The 19715-nt window shown below is 35.6% G+C and overlaps 2 protein-coding genes across 2 annotated transcripts; both read left to right on the forward strand.

The window, feature by feature from the left end:
- The first annotated feature begins 622 nt into the window (after positions 1–622).
- On the forward strand, positions 623–3658 carry LOC121255761 (HVA22-like protein c). Its single transcript, XM_041156256.1, has 5 exons — positions 623–845; positions 959–985; positions 1102–1224; positions 1318–1561; positions 3480–3658. Exons 1-5 carry the CDS (start codon positions 790–792, stop codon positions 3549–3551), a joined length of 522 nt encoding a protein of 173 aa, XP_041012190.1. The 5' UTR covers positions 623–789; the 3' UTR covers positions 3552–3658.
- Positions 3659–5215: 1557 nt separating this feature from the next.
- On the forward strand, positions 5216–18182 carry LOC121256613 (PH, RCC1 and FYVE domains-containing protein 1-like). Its single transcript, XM_041157454.1, has 9 exons — positions 5216–6011; positions 6637–6723; positions 7637–7726; positions 8173–8253; positions 8439–8603; positions 8749–10827; positions 14034–14180; positions 15614–15906; positions 17739–18182. The coding sequence occupies exons 1-9, from the start codon at positions 5964–5966 to the stop codon at positions 17893–17895; spliced, it is 3147 nt and encodes a 1048-aa protein (XP_041013388.1). The 5' UTR covers positions 5216–5963; the 3' UTR covers positions 17896–18182.
- The last annotated feature ends 1533 nt before the right edge of the window (positions 18183–19715 follow it).

A 19715-nucleotide genomic window follows, 5' to 3' on the forward strand; every position in this document is an offset into this window, starting at 1 on the left:
AAAAAAAAAAAAAAAATCAATTACTTTTGAATTTGCTACCTCATGGCCTGGCCTGTCTCATAAGGAAAATGATAAGAATCCTATTGAAAATTCCGTTCATTTGTCCCGTTTCAAAAATATTTTTTATTTCTTTGTTTTCTTTTACATAATGATTAAAAAAATATTGTTTAATAATATTATGAACTTTTTTAAATATTTAAAAATGTTAAAAAATGTTGTAAATAAATAATATTTTTTTATCATTATGTAAAAAAAATTAAAATAAATAAATAAATAAAAATTGGAACGGGATGATTGAACGGCATTGCCTGTCTCATAAAGAGCACAGCACCGTACGTTTGATTGATCTGTCAACATAATGTACTCACAACCCGACAAAATAAATTAGATCGACTTAATCCAAATATCAACCATGCATGGGCCTGGCTCAGTTGTGCTGTCTTCAGCTTATTACACCTTATTTGGGCCACTCATTTGGGAGAAAATAACTTCAGAGAAAAGAATAAGAAAGACACCGAAAAAACCAAAAAAGTCGAGACTGCATTTGCCAAAAAGTCAAAGGACAGGGGACGCTTGCACTGTCTTCTTTTTTTCAAAATTCGGTGCCTCTGTCCTCGTGCACCATTGGATTCCCCCGGAAAATCAGTTCCCATCAATGACCCTTTACCAATTTCTTTCTATCAGTACCCTTTCGAGCTGCTGCTTTTTTTTTTTTAATCTTTCTATGCTGTCTCTCTGTAAAGACTAAACAACAGAGGTCGGGAAACAGAAATAGCAGTGGCAAGAAAGATGAGTTCCGGGAATTTTCTTCAAGTGGTGGTCAAGAACTTTGATGTTCTAGCATTGTATGTCTCTTCAGTATCTAAATCAGTACTTGTACACAAGTGCTTTCTACTTTTCTTTTTGTTTCCTCTTCTTAATTTCCTCACTTGGGGTTCATTTTTATTTTGCGTTGCAGGCCTCTGGTCACTCTTGTTTATCCACTGTAAGTATGGACAGCATATATATATATATATATATATTATATGTAAAACTTAGGAGTGAGTACTCCATCATCTCCATTAATTTGTTCTTTTCTTTGGTGTTGTACGCTCTGGATAGGTATGCTTCCATCAAGGCTATAGAGACCAAGTCTCCAACCGATGATCAGCAATGGCTTACATATTGGGTTCTCTACTCTATGCTCACAATCTTTGAGCTTACATTCGCCAAAGTCCTTGAATTGTAAGCAGCTTCGATCCCAGATCCGGCTTAATTAATGTAAACATATTAATTTTAAAATTCAGTAAGTAAAAGTATTTCATGTTAAAATTTCAGGCTCCCCATTTGGCCTTATGCTAAGCTTATTGTGTCATGCTGGTTGGTCCTGCCGCACTTCAATGGGGCAGCATATGTTTATCGGAACTTCATTAGACCATTCTATATGAATCCACAAACTCATGTTCAAATGTGGTATGTCCCACGTAACAACATCTTCAAAAAGCAAGATGATGTTCTTACTGCTGCTGAGCGATATATTGAAGAGCATGGACCTGAAGCCTTTGAAAGGCTTATAAGCAAGGTACATATTATATATATGTCGTCGATCACAAATTAATTAATTATTGATCAGTACTATGCATGCATGGCTTCTTGTTATTTAATTTAGGCTACATCTTTTTAATTAATGTATTAAGGGCTAACCTAATTTGAGAAATTAAGGTGGGTTTAAGGCTACCTAGAACATTTGCAATTACCATATTATATATTTATATTATATAGCTACTTGCATAGAGTAAATTGAAGACTCAAATCTCACATGTTGGATGAATAGAAAATCTTAATCTCAACTGAAATTATCTAAATACACCTGTACAGGTAAAACTTCCAAAGATCTACCAAAATAAGCATTGAGAAGTGCTCTCCAAAATCTCCAGAATTGAATCTCTACTGTTCCTAATTAGTAGGATAGTTTAAATATATTTTTGGAAGCAGTTTTCAAATCCTAGTAAAATTCTGCTCATGGATTGAATTTGTCGCGACGGTTTTGCTCATAGTTTGTTGACAACAAGAAACTTTCTCCACAGACTTGTAACCATTTCAAATTCAAAGTCTTCAATGAATAAGATAAGAACCTTAAGGGCCTGTTTGGGGTTGTGTTAAGATTTTTAAAAAGTACCTAAATAACCTTAAAAGCTCTTTAATGTAAAAATTAGATTGTTTAGGTGTTACATATTAAAATATTTTTTAATCTCAAATAAGTTAAAAAATACGTTTGAAGAAAAACATCATTTTCTTTTCTGGATAATCCCAAATGTAGTTCAAATTTTAAAAAGACTATCAATATGTGAAAATACCCATACAACTTTCAGATAAATGCAACTTTCAAATTTTTAAAGATATGATCATAATTTTTTTAAAAAAAAATAGATGATCGCCATTCTATCTCAAAAAGTACTTTTTAATTTGTTTCGAAAGTGTTTTAAACATATAGTTACCAAATAATAAATAATTTTTTAATAATAGAACTATGTTTTCCACCGCAATTCCAAACACGCACTAAGGCTCATAATTACTTGTTTTGACTTATCTAAAACACGACTGCGTTTGAATGTTGAGAGTTTAGTTTTTTATAAATAGTAGTGAGTTGAGTAGTATAGAGAGTTATGTATGGCTATCTAAACTGAATTTAAAATGTGTTTGGATGTTAAGATGAGTTTAATACTTTTTATAAAAAATTGAAAAAGGTTGTAGATCCCACGTGTAAGGAGGTTTTGAGTCGAGATGAGTTTAATAATTTAAGAGTTGGGTGTTTGAATGTTAGACTCAGTTTAAAATTAGACTGAGCTTAGTTGAGTCTTGCAATCAGATGTAGCCTTACAAACTCCAAACAGACTCAAACTATTTTACATTCAATAACTCACAAAATTTAAACTCAAGATGATGTCTATCATCTTAATTAGTCACCTAGCCAAACTCTTTAAATTTACATTTTCATCAACTATTTGGATTTTAGATTTCTCGCCAGAGTGCTTACGTTGGTTATAAACCGCTACGTAAGCACACTATTTGTTGTAAAATTTATTACTGTTATAAAAAAAGTCAAAAGTATAATTAATACTTTTGCAATGGAGGGTGCAAAGTATCAATTTTTGTAATTTGAGAGAAAGGTTTATCAATTTTGATGGTTTCGGATACAAATTAAGCGAAAAACGTTGATAATTTGAGGGTACGAAGAGTATATATTTACTCTTGTACATGCAAATTATAGTTAAGTGAATTTTGAGCTAATTAGCTTGTCTTGCTATAATTTGTAATCCACTCAAATGAACATGATGCTATTGATCAGCCAAAAACATTAATTTATATCCTTTTTTTTTATTTGTTTGCTTCTGATCTGCAATATTATTATTATTATTTTTTCTTGTATTATTAATTATGCGTTTCTTTGTGAACATTTGGACGTCCATGATTAATACATCGTACGTACGTAATTGCAGGCTGATAGAGAAGGTAGATCAGCAAAGAGGAGCAGCAATTTCATGGCCTTCGATGATGATTATATTTATTGAAGTGCGCGCGGTCTTTCTGTCCTATCTAGCTCTACTTTAAAACTTCGAAACTTAAAGATCATGCTAAGTATCTCAATATCATGGTCTGTTGCAATATTAGTCATTAAGAGAGTTCATTTAATCTCTATTCTCTCTATCCTCGATCAGTTCAGGATTTGCATTTTCCGCTTTTGATCTTGTTGCCACTACTGCAACTAAACAAACAATTAAAGAAAACCATAGAGATTCCTTTTTTTTTTTTTTTTTCTTTCTTTTTATTTTAATCATAAATAAATTAAAAGTTAATTAGGAATACAATTAGAAGATGATGAAGTACTACTCCAAACAAAATGTCAAAAACACCACCATATAAGTTAACATGACAATGTGAGGAAAAAGAAGCTAGAAGCCCCATGCAGCATGCCTAATATTCCTTGATGATCTAGCCAATTAGGAGATGATTGCCATAAATTAAGGACAATTTATTGTGGTCCATAATATCAACCGGGCATTTCGAATGTTATTTTTATTTCAACTATCTCCAAAGCCATATTATTCAAAAAAGATAAGAATATCATTAAATATCATATAATTTACCAGCACGTGGGACTCACATGTACATGGGCAGGGATGGTCGCCGATTTGAAAGATTTGAGGGAAGGGAGCTAGAGGTCATGTTGTGTTCATGGTGTTTCGAAAGGATTCACAATGCACAGGATACAAACGTTGGCATATTGGCGGCCACACCCTTAATTTGAGTACATCCTAAAGATTGACTGCCGATGAGATCGATGGTATATATATATTGTGCTAATGATCTTTTGGTGTCTAAAAAAGAAAAGCTCGACCTCTTGCAAGTTAGCTAGAGACAATGATTGGAAAGGATTGGGAGAGAAGGGGAAGAGAAAATGGAGGGAGGAGCTCCTCTTTAATCAGCACAAAAGGATAACGTTAATGGATTTAGAGATAAACTGATCTCAACTTCGTAGAAAGATTCCTAACTAATTTAGACATATGATGCGTGTACTTACTATATATTTCTAAAGTGTTGTATAAAAATATCCTCGTAATTTTCCAACAATTAGTGCAGCTTAAAATTAGCTACTTACCTCATCTATATTTACTACTGATCTCAACACTTCTCTTATATCATAATGGTAGTGCATGCAGCATTGCAAGGGTATTTTTGTACTACTGAATTTAGATTTCTATATTTACTATCCAACTGACCTTGTCTTCGGTCAACTACGGACTTACCAAATTTAGACATGAATGTCTGTCTTTCCGCTATATATGCCTTTAATTCATGAAAATTGATTGAATTTTCGTCTAATCGAGTCATTTTCCCACCATTAAATTATCGAATATACTCATTTATTTATTTTTGGTTTGGGAAACATTAATTTTGTTATGTGTTTCTGTTTTCTTTCTAATCTTAGATATATATTATTATTTGATAATTACATGTTAAAATAAGTTAAAATTGAACTGATTTGACACCCAAGCCCAGTTACGGACAAAACCAACCGTCTACATCCCCAAGATTTTAATTGCTGACGTGGCATCAACCAGTACAATACAAACTTGGGATTGGGGGAGAGAGAGAGAGAGAGAGAGAGCGCTAAATCATCTGGGGATATTAAATTTAAATAAACAAAATTGAAAGAATCAGACAACTTTGTTTGCGAGAGAGAGAGAGAGAGAGAGAGAGAGAGGGAGCGCGCGCGCGCGCCAGAGAAAGACGGAGCGAGAGGCGCACGTTAACAATCCTCGGAGCTCTGCGAATTCGCTTTGAAGATCACGTATAATTTTTCAAAATCGTGGACATTGGATGACCTTCGCGACACCGTAATCTCTCCGAATCAAGGCGCTGAGTTCTACATTTTCTTTAAGGAACTCGGCGACCCGATATTCTTAGCAAATTGTTAACGTTTTCGCAAATTTATCCGAATTTCTCGCGCTCTAGCTAACCTCAATCGCCATTGCTCTAATTCGAGCTCCTCTGCGTTTAATTTAGCGTTTTCATATCGCAAACGTGCAAAAATCTAGTAGTTTAAAAAATTCGAAGGTGTCTCTGAGTCTGTAGGGTTTCTTTGGCGTTCTGGAAAGCGTCTTGGGCCGTTTCAGAGCTTAGATTGATCATAGAGGCTCTGAATTGAGGTTTGATTTCGTGGCTATTGTGGATTTTTAAGTCTTTAGGCAGACTTCGCGAGCTGCGATTTCTGTTTTTAAGGCCAACTTTTGGTTGTGGGATAAATGAGGGAGTTGTTCTCTCTTCCACAATCTTGGCACAGAACGTTAGTATCCTCTTCAGGGCAATACTTGTACATGGGCGGAAGTTGCGAGGCGACATATCGTGTTCGATATATTTGGGGCTGTTGTTGAAATGGGCGTTGGGTCTGTAACTCGACTGCAGCTGGTATTGCAACTTGAATGGCTGATACACAGAGAGGTGGTCTCGCCGAAAAGGACGTCGAGCAGGTTTAATTCTTGGTTTTCGACTTAGGCTTTAGTTTAATAAGGATTCATGAAAATTGGCTGCTTTGGAAAATTGTTGTTGTTTTAGAAGGAATCTGTCAAAAGCTTAATAGTAATTCATTTGCTGTCAGTAGTTTGATATCATATATCTTGTGCTCTGTACATTTCAAACATGAGTCCTCTCGATGTTGTTTATACACTCTTATTCTTGACATATCAAATAATCAAATGTAGAATGTCAAACTGTCATATTTGATCATTCAATTGTAGCCTCTGTTTGTTTTTCTAATTTTTTTTTTTTTAATCACAGATCAATCAGTAGGGCAGTGAGAACTTTTTGTGTCCTTCATTTGCGATATTTTGATTTATTAATAATCCTTTTGATAGTATGTTTGTTTAAGGTGCTGTGCTGAGGAAACTGAAGTAGATGATGAGAAACATTCCTGTCTAAATAGGTGTTCAGTAATGAAGTGATTATTTTCCACTTGCAGTTTGTTTTAGTCGTCACAGAATTATAAAAACAATTTATTACAAACTTATCAAACAAAATTGTCCCAGAATTATGTTCCATTATAAAAGCAGCTATAGCTCCTGTAGTGTGACTTTTATTTTATTTTTTTAAATCCAGGCCATTGCAGCACTTAAAAAAGGTGCACATCTACTAAAGTATGGACGCAGAGGGAAGCCAAAGTTCTGCCCATTCCGGCTTTCTAATGTAAGTTACTTGGCATTGTTTGTTTTCTGAATTCATCTCCTGCGTTTGAAACTATCCCATCCAACAAACGTGTTTACCAAAACCTCAATAAGGGCTTAGTACGGAAATCAAGTTATGAAAAACCTTATAATGCTAACACTTGGCACAAAATGATATCGAGGAAAATTCTATGAAATAGAGTAAATGTCACGGTTTAGTTTTTGTTCCCAAAGAAATTTAGAGGTTCAGTTACCCAAGAAAGTAGGAAACTTTGAGCACAAAGGGATTTGCTTTGGTAACCAATAATACTTTGCATCTTGTCATGTGTATATAAATCCACTGATATATAGCTTAAACTGTGTGAAAAAATCTATGTCTAACAAATCTAAACCAGATAACCAATGTAGCAAGAAACTGATACTCATTTCATGTTCTATCCTGTCCCTTTTATTTGTGAAGTTGAAAATGAAATTTCATACATTAAAGGCACTGCATTCTTGGTTCTCAGCCAATACCTAGTCTTGCTGACACCTAGCAAAAGTTGTGACCACGTCGCTCAGTGTAGGCCATTAGCACTCTAAGTGAAATGGTCAGTCCTATAGAATGGAGAACTCTAACTGAGACCTCACTTTAATAATCAAAATTACTAGTTAAGGTTTCATCATGACTAAAGGTTTCCTGAACTTTTGGTGCTAGATGTCCAAAGTATGACCCGTCTCTTCTTTTTGGTTTGAGCTAGTTATAGATCTCAGGCATTTCAAACATCTGATTTTTAGGTTCTTAATGTACTAGATTTTCCTATATGAACATAGATAATGAATGGAACACCTGTGTACTTGGGCTGTGCCTACTTTTCCACTAATAAAAAAAATAATGAATGGGAAAACATTCTTTCATCTCTCTGTATTACTCAGGTGATTGTGGTTTGTTTCAGGATGAGTCTATACTGATATGGTACTCTGGAAAAGAAGAGAAACAACTTAAACTAAGTCATGTTTCAAGGATTATTCCTGGACAACGCACCGTAAGTTTGTATCATTGTTCTTTCTTTCCTAGAAAATGACTAGGATGTAATTAGGTGTTTTCTTTTGTATACTTCCTATATGCGTGGGCTGCGCCCATTTCATTCGATGAATAAAATTCTTTCTTACTTGTAAAAAAAAAAAAAAAAATGACTAGGATATAGCCTCTCAAGGTTATTCAAGTGATTTTTGTCAGATCTGTGATAAAGTGTTCACGTCAACTATGCATGAGTTCAAATGAATGTTTTACTGAGTATATATATTGACAGTTAAAATTTCTAAAGGCTTGGTTAGAATCCTTGTATATATTGCTTTTGTTTCTAGTTTTCTTTTCTTATACTATATAGTCATACCTATTAAAAAATAATAATATGGTCATTCCATTCTATCATTTTCTCATCCTCAAGTCTCAAAACTTAGATAAATATGATAATGGATTTATTTTCAGGCAATATTTCGGCGGTATCCTCGTCCTGAGAAGGAATACCAATCATTTTCACTTATATGTAATGACAGGTCCTTGGATTTGGTGAGTGTGTCTCCATGGTCTATTTTTTCTTTTGTGGGATTTTGATTAGCTGAACAATGACAAGGAAACATGGAAATCACTAAACAAAGTTTGTTTCATTACAGTTTCATTACAGTTGTTTTGTAATGAATTTAGTTTCTCAAGTTCATTTGTCTATTTGTTTCACCCATTCAACTGATGGACAGATTTGTAAAGACAAGGAAGAAGCTGAAGTTTGGTTTGTTGGTCTCAAGGCATTGATTACCCGAGGTAACTACCAGAAATGGAGAGGCGAATCAAGATGTGACAGTGCATCATCAGATAGTCATCATTCTCGTATACGAAGAAATTCTCCATCTATCGCACCATTTGTCAGTAGCACTTTTTGTTTTTGTTTTTTAGTATTTTGTTTTTGCTTTTTGCTTTTTGCTGTTTTCTTCAGTTTAATAAAAGTTCTGGTAACCAATTTAGCATTCACGGTTTATTTTTTCCATGGATATTTTTAAATTATGACAGGATCCAGGGGATAATGAAGGGATTCCTTTAGAGAATCTTCCACTGACTAGATTGGGAAAGGCATTCTGTGACATAATATCCTATACTGCAGCCACAAAGGAATCAGTTTCAAATTCCACGTTATCATCTGCAGCTGTAGAGAACTCAAATGCTCAAAGTTTAGTAGCAGTAGAGGCATCTCGAGTTAGTTTATCTAGTGCCGTGAGCTCATCGAGCCATGGGTCTGGTCATGATGATTTTGGTGCCTTGGGTGATGTTTTCATTTGGGGGGAAGGTATTGGTAACGGAATGCTGGGTGGTGGTATGCATAGGGTTCAGAGTTCACATAGTTTCATGATAGATGCCCTTGTCCCCAAGGCATTGGATTCAAAAGTACCTCTAGATGTTCATAATATTGCTTGTGGTGGCAGACATGCTATCCTAGTCACAAGACAAGGGGAGATCTTTAGTTGGGGGGAGGAGTCGGGGGGCAGGCTGGGGCATGGTGTAGAAGCAGATTTTTCCCACCCAAAGCTCATTGACACTCTTAGTGGCATGAACGTTGAATCAGTGGCATGTGGAGAATATCACACTTGTGCTGTTACATTTTCTGGGGATCTTTATACGTGGGGTGATGGTACTCACAACTCTGGTCTGCTTGGGCATGGAAGTGAAGCTAGTCATTGGATTCCTAAAAAAGTAGGTGGTTTCATGGAGGGTATACATGTATCAAACGTCTCTTGTGGACCTTGGCACACAGCTATTGTGACATCAGCTGGCCAGCTGTTTACATTTGGGGATGGATCTTTTGGTGCCCTTGGCCATGGAGATCATAGTAGTACAAGTATTCCTCGGGAAGTGGAATCCTTGAAAGGACAGCGGACAATGAGGGTTGCTTGTGGTGTTTGGCACACTGCTGCTGTTGTTGATGTGAAGAATGAGTCATCCGTTTCTGGACCTTCTGGTCACTCTTCATGGGGAATGCTGTTCACCTGGGGGGATGGAGATAAAGGTCGACTTGGACATGGTGATATAGAACCTAGACTACTTCCTGAGTGTGTAGCCACATTAGTTAACGAAAATATTCATCAAGTAGCCTGTGGTCATAATCTCACAGTTGTTCTGACAACCTCAGGACAAGTATACACAATGGGTAGTACTGCATATGGACAGCTGGGTCGTCCTGTATCTGATGGAAAAGTTCCCGGTCGTGTAGGAGGTAAAATTGCTGACAGTTCCATAGATGAGATTGCCTGTGGTTCATATCATGTTGCAGTTCTGACTTCCAAAACAGAGGTTTATAGTTGGGGAAAGGGTTCAAATGGGCAATTAGGCCATGGTGACTATGATCACAGAAATACACCTACCCTTGTCAGTTTTTTAAAAGATAAGCAAGTAAAGAATGTAGTGTGTGGTTCAAACTTTACAGCTGTTGTTTGCCTTCATGAATGGGTATCTAGTGCCGACCATTCTGTGTGCTCCGGTTGCCATAATCCTTTTGGTTTCAGAAGAAAACGTCACAATTGTTACAATTGTGGGTTAGTCTTTTGCAAAGCTTGCAGTAGCAGGAAATCTCTTAAAGCTTCTTTAGCTCCAAATATGAACAAGCCATATCGGGTGTGTGATGTTTGTTATGCAAAACTGAAGAAGGCCATGGAATTTGGACCTATTCTGCGAATTCCTAAAGCCAAAAGTGCAAATATTCATCATAAATTGAATGACACGGCAGACAAAGAGAGTCGTGGTCTTAACCTACGGACAACTCTATCCAGAATGTCATCTTTTGGCTCAGGTACTCAATCAGAAAGCAAGCATTCAAAGCCTGACATGAAAGTGGAACTGCATAATAGGCGTGTCTTTCCCTCTCTGAGCGAAAATTTTCAGTTTGGTGGCTTTTTCTCTTCAAAAGTATCACATTCTCTTTTCAGAAACCCAAAGAAAGTGTCATCGGTTTCCCTTCCTGGTTCTAGAATGCCTTCTCAATCAACATCTCCTGTTTCAGAAAAGTCAAGCCCAGCACGGTTTTCTGAAGAAATCTTTGACTATACAAAGAATAGAAATGATGGTTTAAGTCAAGAAATCATAAATTTAAGGGTCCAGGTAAGCCCATTCAAAATGCTTTAGCAACTATGATTTATTTTTCTAGTCCCATGCATGCAGAGATCTGAAATCCTTGTTTGTTACTTGAAACGTTAGGTACTGGCTTTAAATGTGCTCCATGCCCAAAGAAGTTTTTCTCTTTATTATCATGAATTATAATGTTGTGACCTCATTTCCTTATCCTTACCATTCTGGGAGCATTTCTTTCTTCTTTGGGGCTAAAAGCAGTTGAAAAGTATACTAACTTAATGGCAGATTTGTGCCTGAAAGTGGGACTGGTAGATGAAGAATGAATTTTTCTCATGAAATGGTTCTTGTCAGACCATCCATTTAAGTTAGATTCAAACCGAGAATATTATGTATGGGGCAATTTTTAAGCCATTTCAATAACACCGAGGTACCTAGATCTTACTGCTGCCTACAGGTCTTCTTGTCATGTACTCATAGGCTTTGAAAATTGCCTCTGAGTCTTTAAAATTATACGATCTAAAGAATTTCCCACTGGCCTACAAGCTCATTTATTTCTGAGTAACCATAAATATTTTAATTAACCAAGCTGTATAATTTACTCCTAGGTCTCAGTTACTTGGACTGGAACCTTATCAAAACAATCTTCTGTTCTGGGTACAAATATTTTTAGTACAAGTCTTTCCCCAGTATATTCTCTGTAATATTAGGCTCCATCTGATAGCTGAGAAATCAAAACATGCAAGATAAGAGAGAGCTTTGCTGCTGTTTCTTTGACCTTAACCGAGTATAAAATTCCAAGTTTTCATTTCTTTCTTCTATGTTTTCTATATCGAATAGAACCTTCAAAGAGTCATTTGGATTAAGCAAGAGGAAGCTTTGTTAAATATTTGTGGTCATTACTATTTATTTGGGGAAGGACTATGGTATTTAATAAAAAGTTGCATCCTCAAAATTCAATGTTACAAACGTGTCATCGCATGCAATTATTACAGCAACTTGTTTGTGAATTAAGTTTTTTAGTGATTAGTTAAGAACAAATTATGAATTTTTTTTTATGATATTTGATATTTCTAACCTTGATGGGCTACATTTAACAAAGTTCAGTTAGGGCTCTTAACTTGCCTTATTTTTGAAAATCATGGGGTACAAGTAACATGAATTGTTTGGGTTCTTTGTATATATGGAAATTTCTATATTATAAGTGTGTGTTTTGGTTTAATGGTTGTGAGATCAGGCCATCTCATGTTAGAAGCTCCCCCATTTCTATGGAAGTTATTGAGGAATAACCACACCCACTAACAACGATAACGAGAAAGACGGTGAAACAATATTGTGGAAACATAGGAATCAATCACACACGACACAAAATTTACGTGGTTTGGCAACGTGCCAATGTCCACGGAGCTGCAGGGGATTTTATTCAGAGGGGATTTACAACACACATTGAGTTACAAGAGTTTCCCTATATTTAGAATCTCAACTCTCTCTCTCTCTCTCTCTCTCTCTCTCTCTCAAGAAAGCTCAAATGCTGTTCCTCTCCTTTTTTGGCTTCAATCTGCTGCTTTTCAACAAATAAAACATTACATATATATAGCACGGTGCCAAAATGGCAATTTTCTGGATTATTTGCTCGAGCGGGGTGTCGAGCGCGTCTCAAGCGAACTCTCTATCCAGTATTCGCTCGAGTGGCCTATCGAGCGAACACTCTATTCAACTTTCGCTCAAGCCAACCATCGAGTGCACCTCGAGCAAACTCTCTGTCTGAACTTTGCTCGAGCGCCATGTTGAGCAAAGACTTGAGCGAACTCTCGGCTTGATGTCTTCTCAGCTCACAACCAGGCTCCACATAACCCAACAAAAATTACGGCATTACATTGTGTATTTGTAAGGACAAGAACCTGGAAAAAGAAACATATATATCTTAAAATGTGAAGTTACAAATTGATAGGACCATTTACTTCACTAACGACATACATACAAAGTTCCCTACATGTGTGCACACACAATGGTAAAGATGAAGCGTGTGAAACTTTCTAAAGTTGCACAAGTTGAAGATGAAGCATGCTAAAGTTGGTGTAGGGAGTTATGGAGGTTCCTGTAACCTATGAGGTTTGTTTTCTTCAATAATAACAGACTAACTTGAGCTGAAGGGTACTCCAATTACCATATAAGTATAAAATGGCTATAGTTGCATTGACCAAAATTCAGTAGTTAGTTGAAATGCCTGGTTTTGGTTTTCGTGAAAATCTATTTTTTGCAAAAGTACTCTAATAGACATTTTACGCATTTTACACTTTGTACCTTAAACTACCAAAATTGACATATTGCACCACCACCTATCAAAACTAATAAATAGTACCATCGTCCAATTCTAACTACTAAGATGAATGAAAGATAGGTGAAAACGGATGACATGACATAATCTTGAAATTTAGATCTCAAGGGAGGTGCATATTACAACTTTTTAGTAGTTTGAGGGTGCAACATGTCAATTTTAGTGGTTGGGGTGTCAAGTATAAAACATATGTTAGTTGAAGGATGGAAAGTGCATTTTCCCCTTTATTTTTCTATGAAAAAGTTAGAATGATAGAAATTGGTGCTGAAGCAAAAGAAAATCCCCACGCCCCAGCAAGCTGAGAGATGGTTTAGTTCTTATGCTCCATGAATAAAAGTAATATATGCATTGTCGCATAAAGAGGGCAGCAAATGCTTTGTAAGAAGGCAATGCACACACGCTTTTGGAGTAAGATGACTATATTTTCTGGATAGCATAACAACTTGTGAACTAAGTGCAGTAGGTGGTCGGAAGTAGAAGTAGAGTGGTAAGCAAAACTACCCACAAGTTGAGCGATGGTTCAAGGTTAAGCTTTCAAACTTCAAATGAAAGAAATAAAGTGGCATTTAATGGATAAGAGTAGTTGGATCTCCTAATGCTTTTATATCTTTGGGGAAAAGCTTGGAACTACTCCTGTCATTGTCTTCTCACTTAGAAATATATGGAAGCCTATATATCATCAACAGTATAAATGACCTAGATATCATCAACATTAATTTGAGATGTATCTGAGTTCTATCTGCATCTTTTATGCAGTGCCTCTAATGACCTGTATTCCCAGAGTTTTGTTGCATCAAACTTTTGAATGACTATTTAATTGGTACAGTTTATGTACTTTACTTCATAATTATTGAAGTGATGGGATAATACTAAATGGTAATTGAATGAATATATTTACTAGGTGGAAGATCTTACTAGCAAAACCCAACACCTTGAAGCTGAACTTGAAAAAACAACACAGCAATTGAAGGAGGTCACTGCCATTGCAATAGATGAAGCTGAAAAACACAAATCTGCAAAAGAAGCTATCAAGTCTCTTACTGCTCAGGTAAAAATTTTGTGTGTCGATTCTGTTCATGATTTGTTGTTTGTTTCTTTTTTCAGTATCACACAGTTTGATTTTCACTTGCTCTGTTATTGATTTAAAACAGTCTCTAGTTTTTTGAATCTGAATCCAAAAATAGTTTAAGCTTGTTCAATTTTTCAAACGTTCAATTTAGGAGTGGAGAAACTCTGATTGGCTTGGGGAGGCAGCCTATTTCTGTAGCTCACCTTCATGGCATATAGCTCATATTATGAATGTATTATGTTCCTCCATAACTAATTGAAGCAATCGTGGTTATCATAATACCAACACAAAACAAAGATGAGGTGCATGGTCTGGATGACTATATTTCTTGCATGTGTTGGTATTAAGTTAAATTCTACCAGTGCCATATATTGTGAATATCTTAGTTTGTGTGACCATTGCCACCATATGATGACATGTTAGCAGGATTACCTTATGAAGTACAAACATTTGTAGTACATCTTTCCATTGTAACTCTTTCAAGCTTTAAACAAAAATCAGATCAGGTTTAGAAGCAATATGTAGAACAGATTGTTACGTCATTAATTTATTGTACTAGTTTTGAATCAAGATAGAACATATTATGTAGTGGGCAAGCATGGAGAAGATGATTAAAATGGTTGAGTTGTTCAAATGGTAGATTAGCAGATGTATTGATGTGGAGAAGAACCAACATAAATTTGCATGCAATTGACAGGGCCAATTCCCCAGTTCATGCACAACTCTTCATCGTATCCTATGCCATATCTTATATTTGTTTTGTCACTATTTAAGCATGTGCAGTCAAATTTCTATGATATATATTCTTGATTGCATTTATGATAAGGGTGTTTGAATACCAGAGTAACATGAAATCATAAAGTGATTGTGAGAATAAAATTAATATCAATTAGTGAATTCTCTTAGTGACATCATGCTTAAGAAGATAGACATCATGCCAAATGTCATAAAAGGAATATATTGATAAATATGAGATCCAATAGTTATTGCAAGAGAGCACTTGAAGTATAATATGTCATACGTAGTGTTATTAAAGTTCGAAGATTAAATCATACTCCATGTTTGATTTTTCTAGGCTGTATGACCAGTGGTTTACAGTATAAGTCGATCTGTCAGCTGATGAATTTCAACATTCTGACACTAGGCACTAAAATGAAGTGCACAACATTAAGGAAAAAAACCTTTACGGTCACTAATTGATAGATTGGAAATATATCCTTGGTGAGGCATGGAATATATATTAATAATGCAATATTCAGCTTAATTTTACTTAAAATTTTATACCTATCATTCTCTATCTTGTTCTTGTTTGATTTTTTTTTTTTTTTTTTTGGGGGGGGGGGGTTAAGTTATGCAACTATAACGTTAACTAGTAATCCTCTGATGTTATGGATGGTTTAATTGTCGAACAGTTGAAGGAAACGGCAGAAAGACCACTCGAAGAATTTATGACCAAATTTAGTGCTGGCTCTATTGCTGGAAACACCTCCAATGTTCTAAACCAACTCTCCAACATGAACCATCCACCTAACAGAATCACTTCAGAGGCTGGGTCAAATGAAAATCTGACAAACCGAACTTTACATAATGGAACCAAGCCACCTTCTGGAAAAGGAGAGTGGGTAGTGCCTGGTGACCCAGGCGTGTACATAACTTTGTCCTCCTTGCCAGGCGGTGGTACTGAACTGAAACGTGTTCGCTTCAGGTATCTATATTTCCTTCTTTACTCAATGTTAATAGAATCATATATGACCTACTTAACAAAAAAATTAATGCATATCTTCCCTGAGATTATAGGACTCCAAAGTGGCATATTTCAATTCAACGAGATATATCAGCCTTGCCATTGGTCCGCACCGGTTCCAACTCAAATCATTTAATAATTGGGGATTCAATCGACGAACTTTAACTATTGCAACCATTTTTTTTGTTGCAGCTGAAAGTTATCAGCCAACAGAAAACAATTTTCCAATCAACAAAATAATAAATGGGTGAAAAGTGACTTACACATTAGAAGCATAAACCATTTTTCAAATTTACATGCACTATTCGGGTGGGGAAGAAAAGGGAAGGAGCAGATTTCATAAAGCTTCTCTCTCTCTCTCTCTTCCCCTGCCCCCAACAAGTTTCTGGCCATTACTGACCTACACTCAACAACGATTGTCTTGGATCTACCACCAATCATCCATGTATGCTTTCTGCAATGTTTTTTTTTTATAAGTCATGAAAAATTTTACCGATGAATAATGAATAGGCATAGCCCATGTTAGGTCTTTGGTTTCCCTTGATTTTGTTTAGATTGCTGCTGAGCAGATTGGACTTGTTTTTCAGTGTGTGGATAGCTTGCAGTACTGTGAAGGTGCTTGTGCTGATTTGATGTTAGTTATGGGATGAGATTCAGGGGTAGGGTCAACAGTGTATAAAGCTCCTCCCCCTCAATTCTTATTTTTTAAGAAATCGCATGTAGAGCCCTCCCTCCCTCTCCTAGTTGTCAACGAGTTATTTGGTCATCATAACCACAAGCCATACCATTGAAGCCTATCTCTCTCTCTCAATTTCTTGCCTACCATGCCATTTGAAACCCCCCCAACAGCTTTGCCATCACATTCATGTTGTGCTTTACATCCTTAATCCACGGTGAAAGACAATAGTTGGTCTTACTATAATCAAATGGGTTGGTGGTGAGTCTAAACTTGAATGTCTTGATTTGAAACTGGAGCATGCGAGTGTCTTAGTGAAAGTGGATTTAGACTTTCAAGAGCTTGAACATATTGCATCCTTTTTCTCTCATTTGGGTAACCAGATAACTTGTATTCGTGTCCTTAGATAGAGCTGTTTGTGTGGACAACTTGTTTCCCGCTAGTCTGTCAAGGTGATTTTTTTTTTTTTTTTTGATAGCTACTGTCAAGAGAATTTAATATTTGAGATTATTATTTTGGAAAATTAATTAATAACATTTGGTGGTGTTACATTTACATAATTTTTTTTTTAACTTTTTGAATACTAATAATTCTCGTTGTGAACCAAACATTGAACAGAACTTTTAAAATCATTTTTGGGGTTCCAATTCAATAGGGGACGTTAGCATTTTTCCCAGAAAATGTATTGTTCTTGGTCGTTATCCTGCTTATCCTCAATTAGGCCACATCTTGCTCTAAAATTTACAATTGATGTTTAGGATGAAGCTTCTGATACAACATTCTCAGTTATGGTGGTTTTTGTACACAGTCACACAATGCTGAAGAATACCAAGTCTCTAATCCCACTGCATTAAGTAGTCTAATAGTGCCCAGTATCTTCATTTTAGTTCTAATTGACCTCTTTCATCAATATTTTCATTTTATTTTTTGTTTGGGGGTGGGGTTGAACAGGAAGGAGACCAACAGTTTGTTTTTTAAGGTAGCAGTAGAAAACACTACTTGTAAGCTAGTTGAAAAATAGTGTGTTTAGCACAGCAAATCATGCAACGTTTTCGATTACTTCTTTTTAACTGGTACTGGATTTCTGTTTGCTGAAAGTCAATTATCTTTTCTACAGCCGGAAACATTTTACACAGGAACAAGCAGCGAAGTGGTGGTCTGAAAAAGGGGCCAAAGTATGTGAAGAGCTCAATGCTCGTAGTTCAGAGGAAAATGTAGTTGGCAGTCGAGCATTCCCTGGGAAAAAACATGCATCATACCACGGTTTTCCATGACCCTCTTCCTTTCTTATGGAAGCTGTAAATCCTTTTTTTTTTTTTTTTTTGGTCCGTCATTCAGGAGTCTCATCAATGATCCAGGGTCAGAAGCAGGTAGACATTAGAAAAATCCATAATGTAGGAAAGTTTCTAAAGAGAGAACATCTGAGAAAAAAATGAAAAAAAAAAAAAATGCATTTCCAGTAACCTGGAATCTGGAGTTCTCAATTAATTTTTTGTTTTCTTGGGGCCCTTAATACTGGTTTAGGAAGTTCCATGCTGCGGTACGTGGCTCTTGCATCTTTCGTCAGGCCTTTTGTTGTCCTTTCCCCTTCTCCCTTGCTCCTTCGTCCTAATATTAGTCCCTCCAACCTTTTGTACAAATACTTATCTTGACAGAAGGCCAAGGCAAAATCCTTGGTGATGCATTATTTAAAGATGATCAAACTATAGTACTACTCGTGCTTGTAATTCACTATGAACCTAGTCTCTGGTCTACCCCCAGACACAGAAGAACAAAGTTCAGCTGTCTGACTTACGAGCTGCCATCATCAGCTTATGCTTTTTTCTAGTTAAAATTTAACCAGAAAGGGCATCTCGACTATTTTACATAATCAAGTTCCCATGCATTCTACATTAGATTATCTATCAGTTTTGCTAAACCGTTAAGATTTTTTGTTTTTTGTTTTTTTAACAATTTCTATATCTCACCATTAAAATGACGATTCAAGAACTCACAATGCATGCAAAACAATGTGATAGAAACACTTACCCACAAGCACGGTTTTATTGCTCCCATGTTAGAGTTAATTCAAGAACCCAGCAATGCATGCAAAACAATAAGGTTTGAAGAACATATACAAAAAGCTTTTTTAATTCAAGATTATGATTTGGTGGGATGGTTCTTCCAAGAAAAGACATTGTTAAATCAATTTGGAGGAACCACTCTTGCCGGATATTATTTTATTTTATTTTTTTGAACTCACAGGCTAGTCCCAACTCTGTAGTCTATCTAATATCTCACTCAAAATACAACTGAAAAAGAACTTTAAAAACACCCAAGACCAACAATGTTAGTAAGAAAACAGCCACCAAGAGCTATTGGTATTATTAGACACTGTAGCCAAAAATTAATTTACCTAGCTTTTTTATTAATTCAATGTAAGGCTGTTTTAGCCATCTTCAGTTAAATTATGCATTCCTATTTGTTTTAGAAAATCTAATTCCTCTGCTCTAATAGAGATCTACTGACTGAACATAGGTAGCCCTTTGCCCTAAGTGGGGATGGGGTGAGGGGAGGTGTGGTTTCACCTTCACCCCCATTTCCCCACACCCCATATTCTGCCCGCCTCTTGCTCAACATATAGCGGGTGCTGTTCATACTATACATAATTTTTTATTATTAACATTTCATTTACTTCCTCATCTCCTTTTATTTTGATTTTCACCTTCTAAGCAAATTCTTTTTATTTTTCATCATCTAAAACATTTCTATTTCTTTCATTCTCTTCCACAAAACATCTTGGAAATATTTTCCTAATATGATCCCATTTTTTCATATTTTTAATTTTTATTTGACCTATATATTTTTATTTTGTGTGTATAAGACAGAATTATATCATATTGTATATAAAATATATTGCAAATATCAAAAGATATAAATATATTGCAAATTTATTGGTACATAGAGGAAATATTTAAAAAGAATAAAAAAGATTATTTAAATGATATGAAGAAAAAATAGATAAATCGATGTATGATATATTACAAAATTCATTAGTTAAAATTAAAAAAAAAAAAAAAAAGGTGAGTTTTGATGATGTATAATAAGAAAACAA

Source organism: Juglans microcarpa x Juglans regia, chromosome 3D (assembly GCF_004785595.1).
Source record: "Juglans microcarpa x Juglans regia isolate MS1-56 chromosome 3D, Jm3101_v1.0, whole genome shotgun sequence".
Classification (NCBI taxonomy): Eukaryota; Viridiplantae; Streptophyta; class Magnoliopsida; order Fagales; family Juglandaceae; genus Juglans; species Juglans microcarpa x Juglans regia.

Excerpts from the sequence above, each read along its gene's own strand:
- LOC121255761 (XM_041156256.1), top strand. The coding sequence starts at position 790 with ATGAGTTCCGGGAATTTTCTTCAAGTGGTGGTCAAGAACTTTGATGTT. Across the intron at positions 986-1,101 it reads GTCACTCTTGTTTATCCACT|GTATGCTTCCATCAAGGCTA; the intron begins GTAAGTATGGAC and ends CGCTCTGGATAG. Across the intron at positions 1,562-3,479 it reads TTGAAAGGCTTATAAGCAAG|GCTGATAGAGAAGGTAGATC; the intron begins GTACATATTATA and ends ACGTAATTGCAG.
- LOC121256613 (XM_041157454.1), top strand. The coding sequence starts at position 5,964 with ATGGCTGATACACAGAGAGGTGGTCTCGCCGAAAAGGACGTCGAGCAG. Across the intron at positions 7,727-8,172 it reads TTATTCCTGGACAACGCACC|GCAATATTTCGGCGGTATCC; the intron begins GTAAGTTTGTAT and ends ATTTATTTTCAG. Across the intron at positions 15,907-17,738 it reads CTGAAACGTGTTCGCTTCAG|CCGGAAACATTTTACACAGG; the intron begins GTATCTATATTT and ends TCTTTTCTACAG.